General features: G+C 40.2%; 1 protein-coding gene across 4 annotated transcripts in view; it reads left to right on the top strand.

Moving 5' to 3' along the window:
• asb3 (ankyrin repeat and SOCS box containing 3) overlaps positions 1-24,375 on the top strand; it is a 64,194-nt gene that overhangs the window by 23,045 nt on the left and 16,774 nt on the right. For all 4 annotated transcript variants that reach the window (XM_018093817.2, XM_012962820.3, XM_012962821.3 and 1 more), the window contains 4 exons: positions 7,808-7,920; positions 11,406-11,541; positions 21,744-21,921; positions 22,596-22,793. In XM_018093817.2, coding sequence (XP_017949306.1) covers positions 7,808-7,920; positions 11,406-11,541; positions 21,744-21,921; positions 22,596-22,793 — 625 coding nt within the window. The remainder of the gene's footprint in view (positions 1-7,807; positions 7,921-11,405; positions 11,542-21,743; positions 21,922-22,595; positions 22,794-24,375) is intronic.

Here is a 24,375-nt window from a genome sequence, read left to right as displayed (position 1 = left end):
AAAAATATAAATAGAATCTAATTTCACTTAATTTTTGTACTCCCCGTGTTCATTCCTGCTAATGGATTTTAAACAGTTACCGCTTTTTCATCCTATGATATTTTCCCCAGCTGTAGTGGAAAGTAAAGTTGCGGCGTTGTATGAATTCAGCGTGACTGCATTATATTCTCGATATGCCTATAGACAGACAAACATTGATGTAGGCTTAAGCATTGCAGATATTTGAATTGATATATTCTAATGACCAGCAGGTGTCAGTAAAGCAAAGCCGACAATATTCAGGGCTGTAATATATTGTTCAGTCATAGCACTATGTTATTTATGGCCATCTGAAAGCATTAAATTTGTGGTAATCCGTTAATGACATGATATGAGAAGCAGATCATCTTTGTTTGTAATATTTTTTTAATGCCTGGATGTAAATTAATTGATCGGTAAGGCAATGCGTGCCATTATATGTTCCACAGTAATGCTTGTGGCTTTGAATTGATTAGTCAGCATCCATATTGTGCCAATATTCCCCCTAATGATCTCAGACAGTGTCAGCATGCTGCAGAAGTCACAGCTAACTTCAGTGTACATAAGGCATCATTGTATTTCTGTTTGACCCACCCCTCCATCCTTGTTGGTTCCTTTCTGTTTAAAGTTGGGTTACCAGGAACATCCATTACTAAGGGTCTATGAAATATTCTGAATAATTACTGCATAAAATTGCACCTTGCAGAAGGCATTACTCTTATCTATTCCTTATAAAGCTTATATAATATACAAATGGAACAGGGTTTAATAGTGCAGTATATTGCACATACAGTAACAGCCATTGCATTACATTGGGCTGACAGCTTCATTAAAGGTTCGTTTTTTTCTGTATATATATGTGTAGCGAAGCCCTGTAGTTGCCACAGTTTCTTCTACTAAGCCTGCTCCACTATGGAACACACGGCCATCTTTAACTTTGTTTTGAATCTTTCCAGAGTAGTTGCAGGCAGGCAGCAGGGCCCAACAGAACTGGGGCCCATTGGGATTTCTTCTGGTGGGTCGGTCTGAACCTGCAAGCATGTTAATAAAATGGATCAAATTGATACCAGTTGTGTTATACCTACTAATTAATCAGAAATTTCATGCAACCAGTTTAATGTGACCACTATAAGTAGAGGTTTGGTTACTATATTCTGTTGCAAAATTGCACCAGTGTTTCCATTTCCATTTTCCTGCATTTCCCAATCCAACCCAGTGATTTTGTAGGTGTTAATCTTCCCCTACTGTGAAATGTCCCTAAATGTCAGACATGACATGTTGAAGATCTTGGCCCAAGGGTGTTATGATGTATTCCCTGGTATATAAAAAGAAAGGGATACCAGTATAGGTCCCTTTGGCCTCTACTTTGTGGGTAAATAATACCCAAGGCAGGAGTCCTCAGTAAAGAAGAATGTAGCAAGTGTTTCAGTGAAAATCTGGGATCCTGTGAAAGAGAAGTAGATTGTTTGAGTCTAGCCCCTGTTATATCAGTCTGTTGTTGTAGGGGGCAGGTGTAGGATATACTGTGATCAGTCAGTGCTCCACAAAGGAGGCAGAGTGCGGGGTTAAAACTTGTCAGAGTAGAGACTTAAGAGGTGGTGGACATTCTCTGGCAACATTGTGAACTGGTACTTATATAGTGAATAACATACCACCTATTGTAAAATATAAGGATATTCACTGAGTCACCGAGAATTCCAAGCACAAGACCGAAGGCCTCATTATACAAATGAGTATTACCCAAAAACTGTCAGCTGTAATTGGTTCATACAGTATGAAGCCCCTGTCTGAAGAATCTCTACAGCAATAAAGTTCCACTTTCAGTTAATGTGAGTAAATCTACTTTGAAGACCGTTTCCTCCAATACAATAGCAAGAGCTATTCTTGTGTGAGTATAATATAGGTACTCTACTACAGTATGATAGGGTATAGACTGTAAGCTACACTGGGGCACAGACTGATGGGAATGATGTAAAGCTCTGCCAAATATATCAGTGCAATATGATATAAAGAGTAATAAATGGCACCTATCTAGTCATTGACTATAGAGGAAGAGGGTGCTTTCTGTGCTTTTACATCATATAGCAACTTTGCTCATTGTACAGTCAGCGGAGAGCGTGCCACTGTAGGTCCTCACACATCTCATCAGAGCCCAATAACAGTCACGTTTCCAAATAAACTCCCAGCAGTACAGATGGATCAGAGGGAATTCCTGTTGTGTAGATATATCCATACATAGATATGTACAAAATCCACCCTGTTGGGACAGATGACAGGTTCATTCCTTTTGATGCCAGGTCTCCTTGATCTTGTTGTGTCACACGTTGCCACGCATAGATTAAAGACTTACCTGGAAACATATATTTTGAGGCAACGACAGTCAGGTCCATTACAGCTGTCGTATATACTGTATACTATGCCTTACACCAAGGTTAGCCAAGTGGAGCTCAGGAGCTTTAATTACTTTAATTCATTTAATTTAATTCAATGCACCGAATCCAGGATTCGGTTTGGTATTCGGCCAGGGTTCAGCATTGTTTGGCAGGGTTTGGTTTGGTATTCAGCCAGGATTCAGCATTGTTTGGCAGGGTTCGGTTTGGTATTCAGCCAGGATTCAGCATTGTTTGGCAGGGTTTGGTTTGGTATTCGGCCAGGGTTCAGCATTGTTTGGCAGGGTTCGGTTTGGTATTCAGCCAGGATTCAGCATTGTTTGGCAGGGTTCGGTTTGGTATTCGGCCAGGGTTCAGCATTGTTTGGCAGGGTTCGGTTTGGTATTCAGCCAGGATTCAGCATTGTTTGGCAGGGTTTGGTTTGGTATTCAGCCAGGATTCAGCATTGTTTGGCAGGGTTCGGTTTGGTATTCGGCCAGGGTTCAGCATTGTTTGGCAGGGTTCGGTTTGGTATTCGGCCAGGATTCAGCATTGTTTGGCAGGGTTCGGTTTGGTATTCGGCCAGGGTTCAGCATTGTTTGGCAGGGTTCGGTTTGGTATTCGGCCAGGGTTCAGCATTGTTTGGCAGGGTTCGGTTTTGGCCGAAAACTGAATTTTTTTTCCCCCTAAAGCAGGGGTGTCAAACTCAATCACATAAGGGGGCCGAAATCTAAAACACAGGCTAAGTCGCGGGCCAGATTTTTTATTAATATACTTAGTAAGATACTAAGGGGTATATTTATCACAATGTGTAAAAAATGGAGTAAGTCTTTACCGGTGATGTTGCTCATTGCAGCCAATAGATGCTTTGCTACTGTTGAAATCTGATTACTGATTGGATGCCTTGGGCAACATCCCCGGTAATGCTTCACTCCACTTTTTACACAGCATGATAAATATACCCCTTAGTCTTAGTTACTATGTGAGGAAAATGGAAATTGATCAGGCTGGATGGTCAGACACACACACCAAGGGCCACATAAAACAGCCAGGTGGGCCGGATTTGGCCCCCAGGCCTTGTGTTTGACATATATGGCCTAAGGTGATTAAAGGCGATTTTTAACCCTTCCGGGTCCTAATTAGCATGTGCCAATTAGGATTTGGATTCACTTTGGTATTCGGCTGAATCCATCAGAGTCGATTTGTGGGTTCTGCCGAACCCAAAAAAACTGGGTTCGGTGCATCCCTACTTTCAACCATGACTTAGTGGGAGATTTTTGGGAGCAACATAAGGAGTTTTTATCCTTATATCTGGTTCTAATCACTAAGCAGATACAAATCATATGAGCAGTCCCTATAAGTTACTTCTTGTCTTGTACAGATCGCAGTTTTAGAATTCGGTGTTCTTAATTGTATGTATTTGTTCATTTTGGACTTATTTCAAAAAATTCTTTGATAACCGAAATACAAAGAAAATGCGTTACAGTGAAATCTAAAAACATGAATCTCTAAAATCCATTTGAATATATAAACTAAAAAGTACTATTTTTTATTTTTTTTAAATGTTCTAAAAAGTTTAGGTGAAGAATGCAAATGGTTTATCCTTCAAGTGCAGCTTGGAATGACATATAGTATCCCTGTCTCATTGGTTTGATTTAGCAGTTCTTTTGCTGAACATGGTATGCTAGAAACATTAATAAGAAAAATGAGATAGAGGCTTGTTGTTGCAGGGCTTCTAGTATAACTAAATATAAACCATATGGAAATATATCAGCCAAAGAGACTTGTATTTATACATCTTTGTTTATAAGTGACAGTCGTAATGCTATTGTAGCTCAAGGTTTTCAAATGACCTTTCATAGCTAATACGAAGACAAAGTAATATGAGTTTTTATTGTGGTTATCTTTCATTAGTTGCTGGGATCTCTGAAGTAAATTTTTTGAAAATAGGGATGCGCTGAATCCAGGATTCGGGTCGGGATTCAACCAAGATTCAGCTGTTTTCAGCAGGGTTTGGCCGAATCCTTAAAATCATGTGACTTTTTGTCACATAAACATGAAGGTTAAAACATTTTCACCATACAATCTCTCTTTAACCCTTCCTTGTCCTAATTTACATATGAAAATTAGGAGTCCGATTGGTGTTTGACCAGTATTTCACAAAGGATTCAGGGTTTGGCTGGATCATAAAATAGTGGATTTGGTGCATGCCTACTTGAAAACCTGTATAGGACCCATTAAGTGGAAACCTATTATCCAGAAAGCACCGAATTATGGGAAGGCCACCTCTCAGAAAAACAATTTAAAATGTTATAAATGATTTCCATTTTCTCTGAAATAATAAAACAGTACCTTTCACTTGATCCTAACCAAGGTATAAGTAATCCTTGTTGGAGGCAAAACAATCCTATTGGGTTTATTCAATGTTTAAAAAATTTTTAGTATACGGTACTTAAATTATGATGATCCAAATTATGGAAAAAAAACCTTATTCAGAAACCCCAGGTCCCAAGCATGCTGGATATCTAATATTCTATATGTTTGGAGTAGGGTCTTTTTATTATGGGCTTTACCTGGCTGTATTACTTGTTTTTTAATGCATTTTAAAGCAATATGCCTTAGAAAAACAAAGCTTATGTGGGTCTGCAAAATGGTATCTTTAAACTATGCCTCAAATTTCCAAGATTTTTTGTTGCTGTAAGTAACCTAAAATTGCTTACTGGTGGGGTTTACTTTAGCACGGTGTTATTTTCATTTAAGCTATATTCAATCAACATTATTTATAACTGTGAAATAAAACCAATGGGAAGTTAAACTAGATATTGGGGCATGCCATTGATGTCATTGATTCCAAGAAAAATATGTATTGAAAGAAGGACTGTGAGCCTTGTCCTCATCATCATTAGTTATTATGACCATTGGCTTATAAGATAGCAACAAATGTCCTCTCCCCTTCTGCTTATTTTTTTGGTTACTTTTGTAACCCCACACCACTATAAGTCACCATGTTACCTGAGGCCCACCTCTCCTGGTGTCCAGTGAGGGGCATTTAAGGCTATGTGTCATGCCTTAGCACATGTCCAATCCATCTCAATGGCCTATACATTGTGATGGTGGCTATATTCTCCAGGTGACTTTGGTCAAGAAACAGTCATTGAAGCAGTAAATGAAGCTTGGTTCATCTTTGTTGTTTCTAAGGCTTTTCAGTTGGAAACAATGTAATTGCTTTGCTTTGGCCTGAGATGGAGTCTAATATTGGCTTCTTTTTAAGAGATTCTGTGGATTTTATAACCAGTATCCATGAGCTGCAAGTTCTTTTGCCTCGTACTGTTCAATAGAAATGACAGCACTGACTTCTAAATTGCTTTGGAACAATACCCACTTGTATCTGATTTTCTCAGACTTTGACTGTAGATGAAACTTACTGTATTTAAGTGCAGGGTCGGACTGGACCGGGGGACACTGGGAAAATACCTGGTGGGCCCCAGTGGCCCAGACCCGACCCTGTTGCCACTTCCCCTGGCCGCCGATGTCCTCCTGTAATGCGTTTCCCATACGTACGTTTAGGGTAGGACGTTGGGCTGGGCCCCTGCGGGGGGTGGGGGGTGTGGGGCCCCTGGGGCGGTAGCCCCGGTGGGCCCTACACCCCCCAGGTCCAACCATGTTTAAGTGTTAGCTTAAAATTTGCCTTCAGAGAGGAAGTGATTAACTTTCCACTATGGCGGAAATGTTGTTAGCTTAACCTGATTTGAAATTAAGCTGACCACTGGGACTATCAAGCCACCCTTATTTAATTTCTGTCTGTGGGCATCCCCTAGATCAGTGATCCCCAACCAGTGGCTCACCAACCCCTTGGATGTTGCGCCCAGTGCCCCCCAAACCAGGTAGTTATTTTTGAATTCCTGACTTGGGGGCAAGTTTTGGTTGAATAAAAACAAGATTCACTACCAAATAAAGCCCCCTGTAAGCTGATAGTGTGCATAGAGGCTCACGAGTAAAGGTTGGGGATCCCTGCCCTAGATATTTGAAGTTGGATTTTTGCAGTTCACAGTTCAATACTCACTATGAATTCTGGCACTGGCTATTTAGGACTGCCTCGGGAATCATGACATGGAATTCATGCCCATGGTACTTTCATTTGCTGTTCAGTACTATGACAATATTAAATGCATATAAATGATATGTACCACTAAATTATTGCTTTATATAAAACAACCTTAGGAAGTGATTTTCTTCTTCGCTTTAAAGACATTTATATGGCGTTTGATTACACCATGTGCGTTTTGCCAAGCAGTGTCTGGCCACTAGGGAACATTTTGGACTTGCACGGAGGCATTAAACAAAGGATTCTCTCATCAGACTGAACATTTTATTAGATAAATATTTTAGCCCTTGCCTTGAAACTTTGCTGTGCTCCTTGCTAGAAAGCCTTTCCAAAAGCCCAAAATAAGTGATAAAACCTGCATCATATCCATCCGTGAAAGAAACGTTATCCTAGATGAACTATTTTGTTCATCCCTAGTAGTGCTGAATAGGGGACTGCGGCATAACTAATTACAACTTACAGTATATTGCCAAAAAGCTGAAGCCATGTTTTACTTTTTAAATTATAAAATTGCTTGTTCTTGCAGTGTTCCTCCTGGCTTGTGGGGTTGCTTGCTTTCTCTATAGGTTTAAATTCCAATATACTTGTATCTGAATGCTGACAAAGATTTTGCAACGTAGAATTTGTAGTCATAACCATAAAAATATCCATGATGTGACTGCTTTACCTTTTATATTTAAGGTGACTTTTGTAGCCGGTGTTAGCTTCATATTAATCCGGCATAATTGTAGCATTTAGAGCAAAAATTCTACTTGTGCACAGAGGAAACCTGATATTTCTCTACATTGCTTCTTTCATTACTGGCTCCATTGCCTAGAGGTAAAATATTAATGCAAATTAATGTGTATATAAGCAGCTAAGCTTCCAAAGGTGCCCTACATTTCAATGCCTGCTTGGACTTTCCCACCGGTAAAGAAAGTGCTCCTAGTAATTCACTTCATACGGGTAGTTTAGTCTTATCGTTTTCTATGGGGCTTTCAAAACTGTGTTAAATAAGATTCTGTGACTATTTCTAGAAAATAGTGGAAAATAAAAGCATTTCTTGGCAGCAAATTCTGTTCCTGTTATATTTGAGTCCCACTAAAACAAGCAAAAACTTACAATATTAATGAACCACACATTGTTGCAGATGTATAAGCCACCTTTCTGTGATTTGAATGGAATTCATCTTGTTTTGCAAAGAAACACTGTAAAATTATTTGAAAAAACAGTCCATAATGCCACGTTGCATATCTGCTATAAATGAACAAAGTGTTACCCCACAATACTAAACCCTTAATGGGCATATTGAACATTTTTTTTGTATGTTTTCCAGCTGTGGAGGGGGGGCATAAAGAAGTTGTTGAGCTGTTGCTGAAGAATAAAGCAAATATTAATGGGCCCCACTCGTGTTCTGGATGGAATCCATTACACCAAGCTTCTTTGATGGTAAGTAAGCTATCTGTGTAGACTTCATTCACTTGAAGAGTCATCTTCTTCCATTTGGTGTGCATAGCGACACATGTATAGCTCTTTATAGTCCATATTGGCAGCTAAAGCTAGCTGTTGTGTCATCATACCCAAAAGGGCAAGGTGAAAATTGTCTTTTAATAGCATTAGATAAACAGAACGTGAAAAACAACCTTTTCATCCTTTAGGAAAATTTGTAGGATTAGTTGTTGACAAAAACATTACATCACGCTTTACCTCTTGTCTTCTTTAGCCATCCGGCAACACACAGCTGTGCCTCTATAGGCACTTCCCAAAGAGTAAGACAAGAAAAGCCCCCAAAATAATACTTTTGTAAATATGACGCCCATTTGTGAACTGCTACATTGTTGTGCACCCAAAATTATCTACATTTGTTGATATTCGTGGCTGCCATATTGTTTTTGGGTCATCCTTCAGGCCATTTTCGCATACATGCAATTCCAGGGTAAATGATGATGCTAACTAATTCTATGTGACGTTTGCATCATCTCGCTATTCAGTAGCTCCATGTTTGTGCGTGTGTGTAGCATTTCCTACTAGCGGTCCCCGATCCGACTGGATTTTCTAACCTGGCCGATCGATATCTGGCCAATTTCAGCCCAGATATCGGTCGGCCAGGCCGCTCGTTTCTGCCCATACACGGGCCGATTAGCTGCCGAATCGGTCCAAGGGACCGATATCGGCAGCTTCTATTGGCCTGTGTATGGGGGCCTTTAGGTTTACTGCTTTAATTTCCTTTAAAACAAAAATAAAACAGTATATTTGTTTTAATTATTTTCTACTCATACTCCTGTCATGCTTTGAGTTGATTTTATTATTGTCTCTACATTTATGGTTCAGCTGACTGACCCTATTAAGGTACTGTTTTAATACAAAGGGAAATACTCCAAAATGTGGTCAATGGCTCCCTGTGGAGTAATACACACAAAACTATATCAACAGACAAAACTGTAGATGGATTTAGTCTTGTGTGGTCAAGTATTCCCTCTAAGATCCATCAGCTTCCATGTGGCTCTTCAAACCTATGAACTTAAATGGACAGAACAAATGATTAATTGCTCTGTGATCACCCTGAACCTGCTGGGATGTCTCCACATACATTGTGCAGCACATCTCTTCCCTTCCAGAAGTCGTGTCTCCAGGGTTCCAGCAGATGCTCATTCTTCACTAGACTGAGCATTTTTCCAAACACATTTTGCCATCAGCTTCAGTCACTTTCTGATTGGATATTAGTGTTAAATATATTAGTAACTCTGAAACAAATCTAATAACCCAATAAAGCCCTTTATTTTCTTATAAAAAAAAATATTATTTTAATTATTTTCAAGCAAATATCTCATTTGGTGCATATTATTTACTATTAAAGGAGAAGGAAAGGTACAATCACTGGGGGAAGGGGGGGGGGTTGCCAAAATGTTAGGCACCCCCTCCAGTGATTGTAATTGCTTACCTTATACCCTTGATTGGTGCTCCTGTTAAGAGAAAACCGCACCACCCCGGGGTAGCTGCAAAAATAGCGATCCTCTTCCTTCTTTGCGCTGCTTGCGCATCCACAGTAGAATGAAAAGGTGAACTTTAACAAAAAGCCGGCTTCTTCACTCTAATGTGCATGCCTCGGCCCCGGGATCACAAGGAAAAAAGACAGGAGGAAGAGGGTCGCTCGTTTGCAGCTACCCCGGGCTCGTGCTATTTATTCTTAACAGGAGCACCAACCCAGGGTATAAGGTAAGCGATTACAATCACTGGGGGGTGCCTAACATTTTGGTACCCCCAGTGATTTTACCTTCCCTTCTTCTTAATCTCTTGCCAAACCATACAAAACGTATTTCTTTTTAATGAATCTCTGTTATAGGACTGATGTACAAGCCTGCAGATATAGCTGCCCCATGACTTACCTTTATAATGGTCAGTGATTTAGAGGCCATCTTATTTACTTCTCTGTGCATGATACATGTTGAATTTTTAACTAGAAGCCTATTTATGACCTAATTCTAGAACGATTAGATTGCAATTTAGTTGATTAAAAACATGAGACTGTTATGCTTTAGGTGCATTTGCCAGTGTTTCAATCAGTTTTCTGCAGGCTTGTGTTAGTGAAAAAACCTTTAAAACAGCAAGATTTTGGGGTTATGGGGGAAGTGAACAGTATTTCTAATGGTGTAGGCAACAGTAACCTGACAACTGATCTTCATGTTTAGACACTGATCTGATTGCAACTGATTGCAAGCTTCGGCTGTGTAAATGTGCCCATACTTTAAAGATCAGCTCGTTTGGCGAGGCCTTTGCTCTATCTTGAGGTAGGCAATAACGGTTGATGGTCAAATAATCGGATCACAATGACAGGGATACAGGCCATTAGGGTAAGAACCGCATCAATGAGCCGCTGTAGTCCTCGCCCAATGGGATTTTCAGACCTCTCCTGTGGGCCCTTAAGCTGCTGACTTGGTCTGTCAACAGCTTTTATCAGCTTGTCCAGCTTTATGCCTGCACCCCCTCTACTTCTCCAAGCCTTGCACAAGCCTTTTCTTATACAACATCATATGGGGAAGGGGGGAGGCAATATATGGCTCATTTCTTATAATACAGTATATTGTATTGCAAAAGCTTGCACGTATATTTTAATTCATTGCCCTATTTGACCGTCTCAACTGTATATTGTGAGCAGAAATAGACTGTTATTTAGCATAAAAATGCTCACTTTATTATAAATTCCATGAACAGGAGAAAATCTTTGCCAGAGTTGGCCTGTTTCTTGGAAACCCCCTGTACTTCTCCCAGCCTTGCACAAGACTTTTGTAATACAACATCATATGGGGAAGGGGGTGGGGAGGCAATACATGGCTATGTGACCGTCTCAACTATAGTGAGCAGGAATAAACTGTTATTTATCATAAAAATGCCCACTTTATTATAAATTCCATGGACAGAAGCAAACCCTTTCCACAGTTGGCCTGTAACTAAAAAATATGTTTTTTTTTATTGGAAACCATCCACACTGTAGCCCTTTATCCACTCAGATCTGAAGTTTCTTAACTCTCACTGGAACATGCTCCCTTAGGGTTCCAAGTTTGCCGTAGTTAAACCAGGACAAAGGGTCGAACCAATAACGTTAGGGGGCGGGTGCAGTTATGTAGGCAGCAAGGCTGTGCTTTTGGAGGCAGAACCCTGACATACTGGAGTGGGACTATGATGTCAATGGCAGGGTTACTGCATTGCTCAGATGCAATTGGGTGGATTTCTGTGAAAATCCGGATGGAAAGTTTTAAACCAGACAGCCCTTTGAATAATCAGACTGCCTGGTTTAAAACCAGATAGGTGGCAACCCTGTTCTCCCTCTGACCAGATAGCAGATACGAAGCTAATTATACCTGTGTGTGTATTTCCTGATATTTTTGTTGTAATTATATATTTATAAAACAGCTGAAAATGTGTTTGCTTTTCAGGGACGCACAGATATAATCCTGTTACTTCTTGAAAATGGAGTTGACAAGGAATGTGAAGATGACTTTGGGATCACACCAACATTTATTGCATCCCAATATGGAAAATATGAGAGCTTAAACCTGCTCCTGTTGCATGGTGAGTGCTTGATTGGATTATTATTTACAGGGATTATGGGTTATGATGAAATGAACAGATCAAAAAATTTTGACTTCTAAAACACCAGTTTGATTTGATAGAGGAGAAAAACATTGGACACAATTTCTGGTTTACATCAACCCTTAAGCAGGCAGTTTCTGAGACTGTCCACCTTTTAACCCTCCTGCAGATGGAACAAGAAGGGCCTTAGGTGGGACATCTATAACCTAAGCTGGCTGAATTTGGAGTGAAATTCTAAATGGCTCAACTGTTGTGCTGTGTGTAGTTGCACCTTTCTTTCTCTTGTATAAAATTACAAACAGTCTAGTGACAAATTGTGTAACAGCCTCCTGGCAGGAAGGGAGCTTTATTGGAAGATAGTATCAATGGGACATGTAGTCAGAACCAGCAGTGCAGAGAACAGCAAAGCACAGGCCAAAACTGCTTTCACTAGCAATTACATTTTACAAATCATTCAACATTTGTTATTAATGTACAGATTGATTGATTATCCGGAAACACATTATGCAGAAAACGATCAAATACAGGAGACTATATATGTTTTAACTGATTTCCATGAAAATAGTACGTTTTACTTGATGGCAACTAAGCTGCATGAATCCATGTTGGAACAATCTGTTGGGTTTTTTATGACTACATTTTATAGCAGAGATCTTGTATGGCGTTCCAAAACCCCTACAAAGAAACCCTCAGGTCCCAAGCAGGCAAAAAATTTAAAAAATTAATTTAACAATTTAATTGAACAGTTGAACAATGTAATTGAAACAAAGGTGTATATAGGTTTATATATTTTCCCCATGCACTTTCTATAATACAGTATGCATTAGAACAACGCTGCCAACTTCTGTGGTACCGAGTGCTGGAATTTTTCTGGCCTACCTGGCGGAGGGCACACAGACAGCATAGGGCAGACAGAGTATGGCCCACACAGGCAGCATAGGGCAGAAAGAGTATTGCACACAGGCAGCACAGGGCAGGCAGAGTATGGCACACACAGGCAGCATAGGGCAGACAGAGTATGGCCCACACAGGCAGCATAGGGCAGGCAGCACATACAGGGACACAATGCTGGCACTGCTCTTACAGTCTGATGTATGAACAGGTGAACAATGTGGGTGATTACAGTCTGAGCCTGAGTGGTGAGCAATGCAGGGGGTGAACAATGCACTATAAAGTGTGAACAAAACAGGGTCTTAAAGTTGTGAACAACACAGGGGATTACAGCCTGAATTTAAGGTGTGAAGCATGCAGGGGGCCAGTTAATCTCAGTACTGATACCATTTAAAGCTTATACAAAGGTAAGCCATCAATGCAGCCAGACAGGTGGGGGCCACACAGAGGGGGGCGCCAGTTGGACAGCACTGCATTAAAAAAATCGGTTCATCATAGATAATATGAGGTCTCATTGCTACAAGAATGGAAATAATCATCACAATTTAATCTGATCACCTGCTTTTTGTTTAGGGACCCAAGATAAAGAATATAAGGATTTTTTTTCTAGTTTGCAATTTTGGTTTGATGATGTATTTGTAATTCTGCATTTTTGATCTGAAGAACTGACTGTCCACCCGTGGGTTTGTTATTTACACAGTTGCGTGGGGTTTAGTTTTCTCAAATTGGTAATGCATATTCTTTCATACAATGCCAACTCATATTAAATGTTTGCTTGTGATTAACTAAACACCATTAGTTATTCTGCCTAATGATTATATAACCTAAGCACTGAATACCCTTATTACCCCTTTAGCTGTTGTACTGGTCCCTCATTCATCAAGTGGTTTTCTTATTCCTACAGTGAAGAATGTGCCGTTGTGCTGTTTTTGTTACAATTTACGCCTAAAATAATTGTAGATTTGTTTGTCCCTTACAAATGAAATAATTCTCTGTGTGTTTCTGTTTACTAAATAACATCATGATGTTTTCACAAGCATTTGAGGATTTGTCGCATCATAAATATTTCAGGCGTTATCATGCATCATTCATGTACCTGTTTGCCCATACAAATGACTCGGCTGTCTCACAGCTAAAAGGTACTTGCTGCCATTTATATTTTATGGCTTGAGTTAAAGGCACATAAGTTTCCCGTTCGAGGTATCACATTTGACATTTCCTGTTTGATTGGCCTTTTGTCAGCTTACACTCAGTGCATCTGTTCATGCGGGCCTGTAACCTTGAGAGGACACAATGTGTATTGCAAACTTTGTGCTCTTTAGCTTTTTTTCAATTTACATGAATTATTTGCTTTAGTTCTTTTAGTTTTCTAGATATTAGCAGGTTTTAAACGGCTAATATATTGAATTTAAAACAACTCTACCTGAGGTTTATTTCAATTGACTGATTACAGTCGGCTGAAAATACATTTTATGAGAAAAGGAACACGTTGTGATGTTGCTCTGCCTTGAATAAAGTGAACATAGAAGAGTCACCTTCGGGTAAGGCGTCACGTTGAGTATGCAGTGCAGTTTTGGACTTAAGAAGGATATTAATGAACTAGAAAGAGTGCAGAGACGCAGGGTCATACTGGGATGATCCCCACAGGGTGATCCCCGATACAGCAAGTTGTTTTTTAACTTACCCTTCTGATCTGGCTCCAAAATGATGTCACTACCGGTATACACTGTCATCACTTTAGGTTTTACAAGTCCCAGGTCTGAAGGTAAGTTACCTATTTGCAGTTAGGGGTGGGTAGTGGGTCTGGGTAAGTGGACATATAGGGTGGTGGGTGCAGGTCATGTAGTTGTTAGGGTTCCTGACTGCGGACTCTTAAGTATAGGAACCTGTGGGAGCCCTCCTGCCAGGACAAAGGCATATACGGGAACAAGAAGGACACAACCACAATGGAAGTTCAAACTTTAATTTATTGTTAAGTGATCATAACCTTTATAACCTTCGGCGCAATTACATAGGGGTGTGTTATAACAAATAAAAAAAAGACTATTGTTAATTCAAAGATGGCCTTCAAGGATGGCCTGTACCAGACAGGAATGTAACTAATAAGATAAATAATATGTATTTTGCGATGTGCAAGCCCTGCAAGGACACTATTTGGGAAAAACAAACTATTGTGAGTTGTTCGAGCTTTGCTGTTTGCAGTTACAAAATTGAGATGTATTTCTAAAATGGAGCATGATATTCTAAGCTCCAAGGTATAGCAAAGTATATGAATATACGGATAAATGATTATATCAATATGAGAGTATAAGATATCATGTCAAACCTCACAGTAGTGAGTCCAGGTTGGACACATATCTGCTCAACAAGACCTGTGCCTGCTCAACAAGACCTGTGCAGAACTCTACACTGGGTGTAATTTGGAGGGGTTGAACTTTACTTTTTTCAACCCAAATTACTATCTAATGTAAATTTGCCAAAGTGCTTAGAAGAATCCTCTGGTCAATTTTACATTCATTTGCATTCTTGACTTCATTCAAGAGCTTTTAAATCACTGAACATAAGATTGCCGCTCTAGGAATTTTTAGACCCCTGAGACCTGGGCAGGCAGCTTTGAACCAACCAGACTGTCTGGTTTAAAATCCAAGAGATTTCCCATTCTGTATATAGGGTGTGGGATTCAAAATCTTGCACCCATTTTAGGCTTATGAAATCTATTAATCATGCCAGTTATTGAATATCCATTGAAACTGAGCAGATATAGTTGTGGAACATAAGAATGAATACAAATAAAACACATGAAAGAATTTTGTTCCAGTCTTTCTTGTTGGTGAATTAAAGCAACTGACACTATGAAGCATTCGGGTTTTTAGTGACTTCTAATCAAAAGTAAATAAATTCCATATACTATAGAAGAATTCAGGGCTCTCCACAAAGGACAGACATTTCTATTTGAGTATTAATTCTTCATGTTTATAAATACACAGTTTATTTTCTAACCAAAAACCAACAACTGGCAGTAGCTACAGGCTCCCTTATGGCAGTCTGTATTTAGTGTAGGAGCCTTCCCAATCCACCATAGACAAATATATCATTCATAGGACATCTACTGTAAATATCAGTATTCAGCCCAGCACAAATTGCTCTACCAACCAAACAAATCGACTACAGTTTTGCTTGATGAACATTAGTAATCATAGGCAGCTGATAAAGCCAGTTCACATAAATCCCAATATATGGAGGAATTCTATTGATGTGTGTGCTTTTTATAAACTAAGTAAGAAATTGTACAATATTGACACTTACAATTGGTCTTTGTTTCTTTATTATTTGGGGTTTTTAAATTGTTTTCTCCATGCACATAAATGAGGACTTCTCTGCTCAACCATAATGCTTTTCTAGTGAATCCACTTCCCTAGATCTACATATGCTTATTGGAAAACCCTACGCCCCAATAAGGGCAAAACTGATCTACATTTTAGAATCCCATTATCATACTGCCCTGGCTGTGCTTTAAAACCCAGTGGGTAAGGCTCAGTGTGATGGGTATTCCATGTAAATGGGCATTTTAGGAGTGACATAGGAGTGACATAGGTCAGGCATGTATAAAAAAACAAAAAAATACTTAATATGAATGTGTAAAGGAACTACCGTATATACTCGTGTATAAGCCAATCCGAATATAAGCCGAGGTACCTAATTTTATCTAAGAAAACTGGAAAAACTTATTGACTCGAGTATAAGCCTACAGGGTGGGAAATGCAGCAGCTATTGCTAAGTTTCAGTAATCAAAATAAATACCAATACAATTACATTAAATGAGGCATGAGTGGGGTATATGTAAATTAGCTCTGTAAGTGGAGAAGAGGGTCAACAAAAACAATATGGTATCAACAATGATACCTTAAGAGTACTACCCCCTTAGCTCAATCAGCAACCAAGCTAAAACACAAAGAGTAAAAATCATTCAAAACTATATATAGATTATATAGAATATAAAGTGCAATGTCTAGTGCAGAATGGGACAGGTGAGAATGGTAGAAGAAGATGAATTTGGGAGTGGGCCAGGGCACTGGAGGGTCTGGTTGCGGGGGGCCTAATTTGCACACAAAAGACAGGGTGCAAGACTGGAGGCACCCGACTCGAGTATAAGCCGAGGGTGACTTTTTCAGCACATTTTGGGTGCTCAAAAACTAGGCTTATACTCGAGTATATACAGTAATTAGCATGACTGACTAATTGATTCCTTTAAACATCCATGAAAAATAATTCTATGCACATTCTATGCATTTTCTCATTGTGCAGTCATACATGGTGGCCAAAGCCCAGGGACTTATTGCGGGGGGGCAACTCCCAGTGGTTGCTGTATTAACTCCAAACATCGTTGATGCAGATATATCCCATTTAAACACTGGAGACCAAAACGGCACGGCATATTCTAGATGGGGCCTTACCAGTAAAGTGAAAGGATGACCCCCCTCCTCCTGTCTCCAGTTTTTGTTGTTTTTTAATTATTTATATTTTTTCTTCCTGTGTAGCTCTCAGGCTTGAAGCTTTAATGGCTACCTGGTCACCAGGGCTTACATACTGTAGCCACAAGGCAGCCGTTTGGAAGCCAGAATGGAAGATGAATAGCAGAGAGCCTGTTCATAAATACAAGCAATGAAAAATAAGGATAACACAATTACAAGATTAAAGCCTCAGAGTTGAGCTTTTTATGGTTGCCAGGGACAGTGAGCCAACAAAAAAAAAGGCAGCATTGTCTAATAACGTGAAATCCATAATACTTAAAAAATAAAAACCAGATAAAAAGTAACTTATAATGAATACTTATATGTCTTACATAGAGAATACCTAGTTCAATATAGTTTTATATATAAAATCACATAATGGCATCAGAAAAGAGAATACAGCAATAAATCATAGGTAATTACAGAGAAGTTGGCAGTACTACTAGTGGCTCAGTGGTTAGCACTTCTGCCTTTCAGCTCTAAGGAGTTTGATGTTTGCATGGTATAAACATAATAGACAGGCTAATTGGCACCTCATACAGTTGTATATACAGTAAACAGCACCATTTAAATTCTGTAACATTAAAAAAGCCTTTATTCCATCATGGCTATATGCTGGATAGTACAAGCGAACAGGATATAACCATGATGGAAAAAGATTAAGGAATTTAAATGGTGCTGTTTACTGGATACAAAGTTGATGCTGTGATATGTGGCCACTAAGAAAACATGGCGTAGCTTTGTGCTGTTCCGAGTTTTTCTTTTTTGGACCTGATAAAATTGTCCACAGTCTGTGTATGGATGTGAGAGGGACCTTAGACTGTAAGCTCCACTGGGCCAGGGACTGTAATAATGTGTACAGGACTGAGGAAAAGTGTCAGCGCTATATAAATAACAGATATAACAAATAAATGATAATAACTTTTAGTTCAGCTTAAAATCAGCTTTTACTGTGATGTACGTCATTATTCTTTTTATATCTTATATTCTGCTGTTCTTAATTACCCTAGGAACCAGGAAGCAGGCTGGAAAGCAGAATGGAAGATGAATAGCAGTGTGCCCGAATAGAAAGATAGAGTGAAAGATAAGAACAGTAATATAATTGAAGCCTCACTCACAGTTAATCTGTTTTTTTTTTTTGGTTGCCAGGGTCAGTGACCCCAGCAATTAGACAGTATTTGCAGCTGCAGGCAGAAGACAGGATACAATGTCAAATAATTAAACAAAATAAATAAATAAATAAAAAGTGAAAACCATTTAAAATGTTCTTTTATAGAATACTGAAAAGGATATGTTTACAGGTATAGTACCCCCTAAAATACCTATGGGGTTATGTAATAAAAGACACTAAGTTTGCCCAAGAGCAGTAACCCATAGCAACCAATTAGCTGAAAGCATTTACTGGTCACCTGTTTAAAAGCAAACTTCTTATTGGTTCCTGTGGGTTACTTCTCATGGGCAAACTTTGTATTTTATATTCCATATGGGGGCTAAACCCTGTCTTTTGTTTTTTTGCTAGGGGAACCTCCACATCAGGGCAAGAACTGGGGATAGGCAGAGCTGCTTAAGGCACAAGAGGGTTAAAGGAGAAGAAGTAAAAACTAAGTAAGAAGTAAAAAGCTGCAATAGGTCCTCTATCAAAAGAAGCACAGGATTTATTGTCTTCTTTTGTGTGCACATGTACTTCGGTATCAGGCTTCCTCTCTCAGAAAAATCCTTCATAAGAATTCACTCCCCCTCCCATCAGATTGTGTGATCTGAGCTACCAGCCCCTAGAGCTGCAGCAGGAAGCTACTGAGACCAAACTAAAATGGCAGCTGCTATCTTAAACAAACAGAGGGAACTTATAGGGCTGTTTAGCTTTCTGCAGAATAAATATAGCATTCTAGCTTGTGGCTAATTTATTGGCAGTAAAATGCCAAAACGACTTTCCTTTTCCTTTAAGGGTGCAATTCCAAGGTAGAGAATGGACTAATGACTGGCTGTGGGGGTTGGATTTGTGAGTGTAGTAGTAGTAGTAGAAGGAGTACGTGGGGCTTGAGCAATAGGAGTAGTGGAGAGGGGGAGTCTGAGTAGAGACAGTATGTTTAGTGGTGCTAGGCCAGTTAGTATCCTTTGTATACATCAGGATTCATTTACTAATTGCAGGGCAGAAAGACAAAAGGATGCAAAGTGCAATGATTTTAGCATGTTCCCCCAGAGTGTAGCATATCCCATGGGTACAATGCTCAGTGGAAGGGCCATAATCTTGCACCCCTTAATGCTATATCAACCATAAATATTGTAGCATGGGTTTATTTTCTTCTGCATTTCTTTCAGTTCAAACAAGTGCATTTTGGCGCATCCAAGTTCGGAATGAATATCCCTCAATGTAGAAGTATCTCCATTTACTGCAGACTTCTCTCCTTTATCATAAAGCTTGTTACTTAGCTTGCTGGGTGTATAATCTGTCAGACTAAGTACACATTCAGAATAATTGGTAACCATAAGGAAGGTGAATTGCTTTTAGAATGGTCCACATTTAGCAGTTCTGGGAAATACACACAATTTTTCAAGCCAGTTGGCCCCCATAATGAAGGAAAGCACAAGACAATAAAAGCCATTGAGCGGTTTCCTTGTGCCAACTATCTGGTTCTCTGTGACTGATCTGGCAAGTTCCATGTGACTGGAGCTCCAGTTGGCCGCAGTGGATCTTGCAGATTAGTACTGACAGGAGCATTGTTCCTTAGTTACTTCTATTATGGGGATTTTTTTTTTTTAAATAACATTTTTGCCTAATGTCTCTCTGTTCCCTCCCTTAGTTTTTTTTCCCCATGGATGTTTAGAGCCATGACATTGATCTGCTCGTGCCCCATCAGGCAATACCCAGCCGACAGGCTAGAAGTCAGAAACAGCTACAGCAATTTGTATGTTTGTGTTGATGCTGTAAATCCTGTTGGTTTTTATTAGCTTGGCTTGACACAATCCTTCGATTGCCTTCGAACACCCCCCCCCCTCAGCCGCCTTTTAGTCATATCTTTCATTATACTGAATGTCATCCTCCCTCGCTCGGTTCAGATCATTCATCTTTTATCACTGGATTTAAAAGAGCTGACTTCATATTCCATCACTTTGTGCTGGTGGCACAGTATCTCACCACTTCCTTCAAAACAGAATGAATTGCCGCGACGTGCCGCCATCATCGTGCAGACATGAGACTTTCCAGCAAAGTCTTTGGTGTTCAAAGAGTTCCACCACTTTTATAATTTATTGTAACGTGAGTGATTGGAAAAGAAGTTCAACAAAACAAATATAAACAGGCAGGAGAAATTTCACTTACAATGTGGATTGTGGATAACGATATTGTGGGTGCAATTACGTTTTGGTAAATCAAGTGCAAGTTGTTGTGCGCACTTTTCCCTCTGCATTCTTGCTTGTATGGCCTCTGAATCACGTTGCACAAGTCAGTTGCGGCTATTGAGACTCGTTTATAAACACTGAGCAAACTTGCACCTGGGCAGTATCCCATAGCAACCAATCAGTTTTACCCTTTTTTTAGCCAGCTGCTGGTAGAACAGTGAAAACAAACCTCTGGTTGGGATACTGCCCAGGTGCAAATTTGCCCAGGCTTTATAAATGAGCCCCATTAACACTTGCCAAAGGAACCCTGGAATTAGCTGCAGGTCCTAGCTGATGGTACTTCCAGTGCTGACTTGCATCAGTGTGTGCTCTTGTGTGCAATTCATCAGAGCAGGCAGAAGGGGCACTTGCCCCAAGTTGCAAAGGAGCATCTATGGGCTCAAGTACCTTTCTTTACAGAAAGGTACTTTCTGTTGTTTTACCTGTAATGCAGTGTTTTTCCCCTATAATTCCAGGGTCTTTCTCACTGCATGGCAAGTTCAACCATCATCTGGGGCAAACCTGGCTGCCACCTCAAGGTTCCCCACACAGGCCCAGCGCCACAGTCGCGAGGTCCTTCTCACAACCCTCCACTTATACTTTTTCATTGTGGTGCAATCAGGTGAAGGTCAGGAGGAGCACTTCTGGGTCATCAGTGACTGTGTGGGAAATTGCACCCAGTGTTGTTGGGTCCTGGAGCCTACCTAGGGCTGCTGTTTCAGGGCCCCCCCACACAGCACCTGGGTCCCTGCTCCAGTCATAAGGTCCTTAACACACCTTAACTCCCTGTGTGTAACTTGTACTTTTCCCTTGTGGACACGATTGAGGGATGGTCAGGGGGAGTGTCTGTAGCGTCAGACAAGGAGCGAGTCTGGGTCAGTGGGGCACACCGGATTTTTCCTGGTGTCCCGCTGGGCCAGTCCATCCCTGGTTGCACCCAAAACAATTGCACTCCATGCATCAAAATGAATGAGCATATGTACAATAGGAAATCGGGTACAAGTTGTGGGTAAACTTTTCAGATTCACAATTAAGTCAATTTAAATGATGTTATCATGTGTCTCAGGTTTGCTTTGCTTGCAACCTGCCAAGGACTTACCCATACATTCAGGGGAGCACAATAAATATTCTAAACGGGAACAATAAATATTCTTTCTGGGAGATTCAGTTGAATGTATGTAATAGGTGTAGGTCTGCTTTTTTTTCTATAAAAAGTCCTCTTCTGCTGTCTGTGCCATTTAGTAAGCAAACAAGCGTAAATTTGCCTTGCTAGTGACAATAACATTGATGTAGCATATGGTTTTGGTAGATACCTCATTAACACTGCTGCATTTGTTACATCGGCCTAATCTTTGCAGGAATTGTTGATGATTTTCTATTAAGAGCTTCATTATGTATCAGGTGCAAACTCCGACTGCCAGGCCAAGGACAAAGCCACGCCGTTATTCATCGCCGCACAGGAAGGCCATGACAAGTGTGTGGAGCTGCTACTGTCCAAGGGAGCCGATCCAAACCTTTACTGCAACGATGACAACTGGCAGTTGCCAATTCATGCGGCTGCTCAGATGGGCCAAAGCAAGTAAGTCCTCTGATATATGGGTCTGATTAAGGAATTTTGTGGCCACATAAGCTAATTAGAAAATATGATATTGTTTTATAAAATGATCAGTCTACTGCAGTTGGCCTAAGTATAATTTCATAGCTCTTATTCATTTGGCACAAGAGCCTGTGCCTAGTTATGACAGACTAATGGGTATTTAGTGATATCAGAATCCGTATTTAAAGGTATAATCTTATCCAAAACATATAAATTTTAACTAAAGTAGCTGATTTCTTGAAAAATATTTAATTTAACAATCCAATTTCTAGATAAATGGAAGTATTTCTTGGATGCCTGCCCTCTCCCAAGGGAACCTCACCTGTTTACCCCCAAAATTACCCCTTAGTTTACTTACCTGTTGAGAATAAGCAGAGTAGAAGAATATGGTTGAAGGACACCTTGCACCTCTAAATTTTCTCTAATTGGTTGGAAACTCTCTAAACAAAACTCCCATCCAGAATATCTGGTTAGTCTGTTCCTATTATTGTTGGTTGAGAAATTTAATTGCATCTTCTATTTCCCCTCCACTAGTGTGATAGGAGATTCAGTTCCTCTGCTAGTGGAGATATGTACCAGTGCATAGGCTCCTATCTGTATACATTTCTTGCCTTTAGCCTATAGAAACATCAACTGGAGGCATTTATTTTCTTTAGGACTTTGGATTTGCTACTGCCGGTCACAGATTCAGCTGGTGGAGTAGAGAATGGGAAAGTGAGCCCCGTGTATTCTGCAGTTTATGGGGGCCACAAAGACTGTCTGGAAAAGTTGCTGATGAGCGGATATAGCCCCGAAGCTCAAAAGTGCCCATTGTTTGGATGTGAAACACCAATGTGTATGGTTTTCCAGAGAAGGTATGCATATCATATACTTTTATTTTTATCCTCTTAAAGTATGCTTGTGTAAAAAATGAATTTGTAAAAAATAAATTTGCAGAATTTAGAAGATTTCTACAGCGGTTTACCAAATCTCTACTTTAATTCAGCTTCCACATCCACCACCCCCCAATAGTTGTGGGTCCATGCACCAGTTATTCCCTATTTCGAGGGCTAATCCCAGGCAGCCTTCAGTGTTTCAGGTGAATATAAGAGATCTGGTATGGATTAAGTATTGTGATTGCTGCCATAAGTATTGATACTTGCAAAGTAGCATGTGTGCCATATCTCTTGTCGCTGCTCTATGCTTGATGTAAATAGTATGTAATGCATATCTAATGGGTCTAGGTCAGATGTTTCTTGAGTCAAGGAAAGTTCTTAGAGCAGTTATTTAGATGAGATTGGTTCTCCAACTTATTGACAACATTTTAGCAATGCTACTAAAGGGATTTGACAAGAATCAGAATCTAGTTTTTGTTTCTGTGCCAAGCATGGATTGGTTAGGTTCAACTTCCAGAGGACAGCTACAAGTGTAAATCCAGACTCTGGTATAATAATTTATTTCTAGACGTTCTCTTGCTTTCCTTGGCAGTTAACTTGTGATCCTCCCCTTCTATGACATCAGCAATGTGTTTGGTTTGGACCTTGGAATATGGTCCAGGGTTGATCAGTGTTTGGTGTGGGTTGATGTGTTCTCTAATCTGCACATTACTAGTGTCAAGCATCCATTAATGCGTTACCATGGGTTACCAACCTTTCCGTATTACATTATAGCTAGAAGAAAACACTCTTTCAAGAACTGTTGACATTATGTCAAGAAGTCATTGACATTCCTGTGTTTCATGGAAAAGGAATCTTCTAAATCAGAGCTAGGTAATATATTTAGCCTGAGGGGTGCACATAAAATGTGTACCAGTGAAAACCACTTAGCTGTTTTTTTGTATAGGAGAAGGGACCCAGCACTAATCCAGTACAGGGGCCCTGGCAGTACATGCATAGATTTGTTTGATTGAGTTTCTTTACACTGTGAGGGGATGGGTGGGAAAGGGTCATACTTTAAGTCTTAAGGTCCCCATACACTATAAGATCCGCTCGCTTGGCGATGTCGCCAAGCGAGCGGATCTTCACCCGATATCCCCACCTACGGGTGGGCAATATCGGGTAGCAAGTAGCTAAAAAAAAAAAAAATCTGATCGCTTGGCCCTGGGGCCAAACGATCGAATTACATTTGCGGCCATGGGGCAGTCGGTTCGGGGACCACATCAACGAGCTGATGCGGTCCCCGATGCGACTGGATTTTTTAACCTGGCCGATCGAGATCTGGCCAATTTCAGGCCAGATATCGGTCGGCCAGGCCGCTCGGTTCTGCCCATATCTACTATCGGCCCGTGTATGGGGACCTTTACTTCCTTTCATATTTTGTGGTGTGACCCTGGCTGGCTAAAGGATTGGTTCATGCGCTACATGGAAGAAGGCAAATTGGCCATTTGACCAGTTTATGAGCCAGACCTTTAGCTTAATGGCACCCTCCCACCTTGTCTGTGAGTGATCTAATCAAATC

Source organism: Xenopus tropicalis, chromosome 5, assembly GCF_000004195.4.
Source record: "Xenopus tropicalis strain Nigerian chromosome 5, UCB_Xtro_10.0, whole genome shotgun sequence".
NCBI classification, from domain to species: Eukaryota; Metazoa; Chordata; class Amphibia; order Anura; family Pipidae; genus Xenopus; species Xenopus tropicalis.
Note: the sequence above shows the minus strand (reverse complement) of the source record. Positions and strands in the feature narration are given on the sequence as shown.